Source organism: Lampetra fluviatilis, chromosome 37 (assembly GCF_964198595.1).
Source record: "Lampetra fluviatilis chromosome 37, kcLamFluv1.1, whole genome shotgun sequence".
In the NCBI taxonomy this organism is placed as follows: Eukaryota; Metazoa; Chordata; class Hyperoartia; order Petromyzontiformes; family Petromyzontidae; genus Lampetra; species Lampetra fluviatilis.
The window spans coordinates 421,559-428,710 of record NC_136311.1 but is presented as its reverse complement, the minus strand read 5'-3'; the positions used below and the strand labels follow the sequence as shown (position 1 = coordinate 428,710).

Genomic DNA, 7,152 nt, shown 5'->3' with positions numbered 1-7,152 from the left:
ATCCATCCACCGTTGGATGAAGGTTTCCCCAAGCTCTCGCCATATATCTTGGTTTTGCGATGCTTGACTAATCTTTATTGCATTTTTTAAGTCGACTAATTATTGGAACAAAAGTACTGGATCTACTCACTCAAATTTTTGACAGAAATGAAATGCATCAGATGTGAAAACATTCATCGATCGTTTTTATACAGAATTCCAAGCTGGAGATATAACTGATTCAAATTACTCATGAGCCTCATATCGCAAGTAAGTATTCAGGGTTTAGGAAAAGATGAATATCAAAACCATTGTGCCTTGCCTTTGTAGGCAATGAATACGCATTTGACTCACTAGAAATTTATGTAGTAATCCCAGCTTTCAGAAACCGAAGCATAAATATGTTTTTATAAATTACTCGTAAAAAAGAGTTATGTAAGTGGGCTTTGGCAATAAACGCCGCTAAGAAGAGATGACGGCCGATGGTCAAGAATAACGACGGAGTGGCAGGCAATGAATGGAACATGTTCACGATTGACTGAGGAGATGAAGCGATGAAATCAATGTATGTGTAGGAGCTCGATAGATTCTTACATCATATGGTCATGAGAGGTGGCGGCGGCAGCTGAGAGAGGTCTTTATTCAGCAGTGAATTGACCATGGCTGATGAAAGATTACTTGCAAGAACGGGACAACTGCATTGATATTACATGAAGGAACAAAAACAACTCTGCAAGGCTTCGCTTATCTCGGACCTAAATTAATTTATTGTGCTCATTACAAGCATCAGCAATGGGAAACAAAGGCGGCTGGGTGTGGTGTTATCCACCCCACCGACACTGTTCCACAACCACAGCCGGCACATGTCGTACATTATCCACCACCCACCTTTGAGCGCCCCACCCTTCCTCCACCAGTCTCATCAATACGCACCCCTCCCATCCCCTCCCCACACCGGCACGTGGCGGGGTAGAAAGCGCACAGGTATCGCTGCAAGATCTCCTATAAATAGGGTCCACATGCAGGTGTCTTTGCAGACAAGGAGACACGAAGCTGTCTACGCGCGGTGGTGTAACGCGAGTGACGAGGCAGCAGCAATAGGAGTAAGGAGGTAGTGGATAACGAGCTATAGAGCAAAGATAATCACTGCCTAAAAGTGATGGGTCAAACATCAAGCAAACAAGGAGGCTTCTACCATTCCAAATCTTCATCCCTCCACAAGTCATCCGATGAAGTGAAGAAGATCAGGGCCCTGGTGTACTTGGGCCCAGAGGGAAAGAATCACGAAGCCTGGAAAGTGCACTCCGAGATAGCAATCGACCGGCCATATGACGGCGACCTTCACACAAGCGCGTGAGTCCACGTGTGTGAATGAATGGGTGTTTGTGTGCGGAATTAACCGTTCCTCGCTGAGTGTATCGGTCCCTGCTTTGGTTCGCGCCCCGGGCTATAAACAGAGGACCCGGCGATTCTACTGCTGAAAATTATTTACAACGTTCATGAGAAGTGCTATGAACCTGGCCCGAGCCTCCGATAGGTCGACTCAACTATAACGAGTACCTGGCTCGGTAAATAAACATCAGTATCATAGAGAAAAAGGCGACCATGAGAGGTGGATCAGATCATTAAGTCTCCTATTACGCTGTTTCGGCCATATTATAGGTTCTTGCTAACAGTAATTGACTATACGAGGGATATATGTGTGTGTGTGCATCACACATTAAACAATTGATGCACGGGGAAAATATTAAACGGCTGCTAGAACTAATTTGTGACAAAAACTGGGTTTGTCGTACATTTGGATACATTCTAATTTCTCGATGGTCGAAGCAAAAAAAAAGTCAGTTTTTGGCCCTATAACTCTCCGACTTATTATGGCTGCGATGAAAACATGTGTTAATCGTCAATATTGTAGGGATGAAAACTGGCTAACAGATGACCCGCATTTTTATTCTAGTGAAGTTGATTGCCAAGAACCTACGAGTCCGGAGTCGCATGCGGCTCTTTAAGGACTGCTTTGTGACGTTATTTATTAAGGACCGTCCCGTTTTCACATACATTGCGCCTCTTAAAATATATATATATATTTACTGAATTCGAAAAATACGTCTCTTTTTGTTATTGTTGCCGACCCCTGGCCAAGACCACCATGACGTGTGAAGGCGTTCAGCAGCGTTAACGGAGACGTGACCACACATTTAGGTGAATGTTTTGAAGCTGGAAGTGAGAGAAAAAATATATATATGCAAACAATTCGGGTAATTTTTCAGCATTGAGACGTTAGGCCAATACCAGTTACATTGTTATTAGTTATAGGAGGTTGCTGGAGAACGGAGGAAGCTAATGAAAATTCCACACCGAGAGGCGTCTGAGTCGGGAATCGAACCCAGGATATTTGCTGTGAGGCGCAAGCGTTACCACGGCCGCCCTGTGGCTTTAAAAGTCGACGATCTCTGCGTTTTTGTTTCCGTATGTTTAGATTCACACAACTGCATGCGTTGATGTACCCGGTATTTATTAGCGTGTGCTTGTGTGTGTTTACGCATCGGGCACCTTGGGGAATGGTGGCGCAGTGGTTGGCACACTGCACTACGAACCGGGAAAACTGAGTTTGATTCCTGGCCACGTCTGATATCTGTGGCAAGTGATATCTGTACCGGTTTTAGGTCTCCCCCCAACGTCAACTCATCCTTAATGAGTACCTGGTGCGGCGTTTTAACATCAGCACTTGGGATACAATGGCGGCCGGACGTGGATCTAGCTACACCACCCCCAAGTGTGTTGTGTGCTAGGGGATTCTTTGTTTACATGTGTGTGTTGACACGTATGTTTGTGTCACATGTGTGTTCATAGGCATTGCACGCTGACAAAGTCCGTACTCCAAGAGCCCTCAAAGGTAATGCAATACACCCTGGCTGGGATGTGAACTTATGTGCTCACAATCATGAGCCGATAATTTTAAACCAATGCATTACACTATGACATCTCCCATTTTCCAGTAAAAATGTAAAAAGAACGATTACTCGCAGTTTCTCTATGTGCGGCAAACCTTCCTCGTTCGCCGCTCGAAGCCCTGCCTCTTTCTGCTTAGGCCCCACCCATTACTGTTTAGGCTCCACCCATTACTGCTTAGGCTCCACCCATTACTGTTTAGGCTCCACCCCTTTCTACTTCGGCTCCACTCCTTGACGGACATGGGCTTGGTTTTTAATGGAGACTGCATCTGGGCGAAATTCAAAAGTCGATATGAGGGGGTGGGTGACCAGCACCCCGCCCGGCCGCCTTTGTCTTCCAAGTGGTGACATTTACAAATCGCACCGGGTACTAATTTAAAGCTGAGTCGACCTAGGGGAGGCCCATCACCGGTTCAGATAATTGTCACTGGTGTTGGTCGTGGGGCAGGGATCAAACTCGGGTGGCCGTGTTCGTAGCGAAGTGCGCGAACCATCGCACTACCACTCACCACTTGCAGACAAACGCACACACATCATCACTATTCAGTATATACTAATTTATTTAGGTATGTTTTCTATGTGAAGCTTTTACATATTTATTTCAATCATTTAGTTTTTAGCTTATTTGGCATACAGTACAGTGCTTATTTAAGTTGTGACGTGTCTATTTGTAGTATTGCATATCGCGGTTTTGGCTTTCGCTGAACTTTCCAAGAACGTAACCTCCGTGTTAGTCAAAGGTATCCTGTATTCTAAGAAGATGAATTGGAATAGGTGACAAAGCCGTTGCCGTACCAACGTTTTGGAACAACCTTGTTTCCTCCCTTCACATCGTACATCTTCCAAAAATATTCAGAATCTCAAGATTAGTATTGGACACAACCACATTTGCAAATTTGATGTGTAACTTTGATGTTTAACGAACTAACTTAGATTGTGAATTAATGATAGTTCAATTGTAATGTGCCATTTTATTAAGGGATTGTGTTGTCTTGGTGTGTCTGGGACTTTTTGCTGTTGTTTTGCTGCCTTTCGCAAGCTTGGGAATTGATGTACTTATACAATATGAACTTTATTAGTATTTTTTTACGTGGGTTCGATCTCGACCCTGACGCCTGTATATTTAGAGTTTGCATGTTCTCCTTGTGGTCATGTGGATTTTTTTCCTCCAGGACCTCCGGTTTTCCCCTCCATGTTGAGATTGTTTAGATTATTTGGCTTCTATAAATTTCCACATGATAAGCCACTTCGTTGAGCTATCATTTGTGGCCAGGCGTGTTTCGATTAACGTGCGTTCTTTGTACGAGAATTCGCTATCACAAGAAATTTGAATTTAGACAAATTTGTTCGCAAAACGAGCAAATGTTTGCGTAACCAGTGACGACCAATCGATCAAATGCCTCCCGTGGCCGCAGGGGGCGCACCACGGCCCTCAGCTGCTTGGGGGCCATCCATTTAGGCCGCTGTCGGTAGCCTAAAAGAGGCCTAGAAATAGGGTTTCCTTCCACCAAGTGGGGCACTACCTACTTTTTTTAATATTTAACATCAGAAATATATAGAGATTCCGTAGGAAAAAGTTCTCCGCACACAACCTTGCAGTTATTGAGAAAAATGATGCTAAAGGTGCCCATTTTGAAAAAAGGGAAACCATAGGGAAGTTTGCACTTTTAAACCTGTTTATCATATAAACCCAAAAATGCAGAATTACCACTTGAAGTACAAAATAAACCAGTTTGAAATGTGTGATATACCTGAAGTTGCTATCTATGCACAGTAAACATGATAAGATTATCAAGAAAACTTCTGCTGTAGCATTAACATCCCAATTACTTCTCATTATGTTGTTCCAATTGAAAGGTAATATTTGAGGTAAAATCTGAATAACAAATAGAATTAAGCCAAAATATTATATATAAAAAAAGCACTTTTCAAAATAACACATTTAATGGTGAATTGTCAATTCTCATACATGAGCAGCAACTGCACTACATGTACATATTCACAGCAATGATTATTGTAAACAAGATTTAATTTTGATTGATTTATATTAAATATATATGTCCTATATTAATTTTATTATCATATACATATCACTAAATATCAAGATCACTGTCTTCACTATCAGATTCACATGAAACAATATCCTCAGTTAATCTCATATTGTCACAATGAACACATTTACATAGGTCAATGCAGGCCAGGTCAGCCTTGTGGCATGAGCACCTTCCACCTGTACAAGTACCAGACTTACACCCACAGTGGAGTGACCCCAAAATCTGTTGAGAAGCATTAGTCATCCATGATATGATGAGATCACCATCCTTGACAATCCATCCAAAGCCGTCTGGACTGGGAGCATTTGTAAAAGGATCCAATGCTCTCCTGTGGATTGCAGCTTGGTAGTTAGCACGCTTGAAGTGCTCTGTAAGTGCATATTTAGTTGGAGGTAATGCCTGTTCGGAAGAGGCCTGGACACAGAACCTATTGTATCTGGCCAAATTAACATCTGATACCTTTTCTCCATACAGCTCACACACAAAACGTTCTATGGTCACAAATGTGGTGCTGTCCACTTCAAATTGCCTCCCAAGAGCAACAAATGCACTGATGTACTCTGCATTTCCAGACACTATATTTAGTGGTTTCTCTTTTCCTTTCCCATAAAAGGAACTAGTTGAGTCACAGTCAGTGAATGTGTGTAGTCCTATCAGTGCCTCTGTTAGTGAAGGACCCAAAGCAGAACCAATAGCCTGGAGATCTAACATTCTTTGCCTGTCTTTAGTTCCTGTCAGAAAGTACATGTTTGCTGAGGGAAGCTTAGCCATTATTGAAAGTGAAATGATAGCAACATCAATGTCACGACTCTGGATGATTATCTTATTATAAAGTTCACTCCAGGCATGTTTTGCATGAAGTAGGAGCCTCATGTCAGCTTCTTCATGGTCATAAGTCAAAGATTCTACCTCTTTGACAGACATAATGCCATCTTTAAGAGTGAGTTGATGACATACATTTCTGTGTGCCACAAACATAGCTATGTCTTTTCCAGCTGCTTGTAAAGGCACAGTTCTCCATGTCTCAAAGAGAAAGTCTGTCAAGGCTTCTTTATTTTCACCACTGGCTAGAAACTTGGTCCACTGACTTGGAGTCTTCTGCTTGATGCTGTATATTTGCAGTAATTGTTGTCCAGCAACAGCATGTCTTGATCGTTCAGCATTTTTGATGCTCACTGCCGGGTAGCGATCAATGACAAAATCGACCCTTGGACAACTGAATTTTCTACCCATCTTAATCATAAGTTCAAGAAGATCATCAGCAAGCTCACTGAATGTGTCTGGTATATTCTTGAGACTCCTGATCAATGCCATGCCATCTATCAGTAGGGCACCATTATCACCAACAGTCTTGTTCACATGACAGTCCTTGTTCTTTGATTCTAAACAAGCTAGAAAAGCAGCCTTATTTGTTTTGGCTAATGAACCATCAGTGCTTGCTAGCGGGGATGAGATATTGCCAAGTGAATATGTCAGAATCTCTTTCAAGTTTTACAGACAGGGATTGACTTATCACTAACAGTCGTGCAAAGAGTCTCCTGTCATTTTTTAGAATGACTTGATTTCCATCTTTTGTCTTGGATGATTTCTTCATTTGATCCCCAAACGTAGTGAGCTTCGAGGACTTTATTGGAGAGAAGAAGTCTGTTTTTGATGACTGGACTCGATCTTGGATGAAAATTTTCAGAGCTGTTTCACCTTTATCACAAGCACTTTGTATGCCATCTCTGACAGTCTTTGTAGCAACAACATCAGAGCTAATACATACAAGATCTTCACGAGGCAGCAAGGGGTTGATCATAGACTCAACCGCTGAAACCAAAGATATAACAGCAGCATTGTCTTTTGCAATTCTTGTTGCATCCAACTCTGTATGACCCCTCTCTTCATGTTGCATTCCAGCCATCATTTCACACTGCCTTGTGATTGCAGAACGTTCAGGATGAGACAGTATCCATTTCTGGACGGCACCTCTGTTCAATGTTATCACAGTTATGCCGCCTTTGGTCTTTGAATCACGGTTGCAGGTTTGTTCTATTGCTTGGTCACAAGCTATGGATGAGAACCTGTTAGCATCCTTACGCTGTACTGTCCAGTTTCCTTTGCAGTAACTTCTTCATAGCAGTGTGGATGAGTCTTTGGAAGATTGATCATCTCGACCCAAT

At 42.5% G+C, this 7,152-nt stretch overlaps 1 protein-coding gene across 1 annotated transcript in view; it reads left to right on the top strand.

Moving 5' to 3' along the window:
• Positions 1 to 1,031: 1,031 nt before the first annotated feature.
• The window catches only part of LOC144945395 (nitric oxide synthase 1-like), a 60,320-nt gene continuing 54,199 nt past the window's right edge, over positions 1,032 to 7,152 (top strand). The window contains exons 1-2 of the mRNA XM_078873912.1: positions 1,032 to 1,332; positions 2,833 to 2,875. Of these exons, the coding sequence (XP_078730038.1) occupies positions 1,139 to 1,332; positions 2,833 to 2,875 (237 nt within the window). The 5' untranslated portion in view covers positions 1,032 to 1,138. The remainder of the gene's footprint in view (positions 1,333 to 2,832; positions 2,876 to 7,152) is intronic.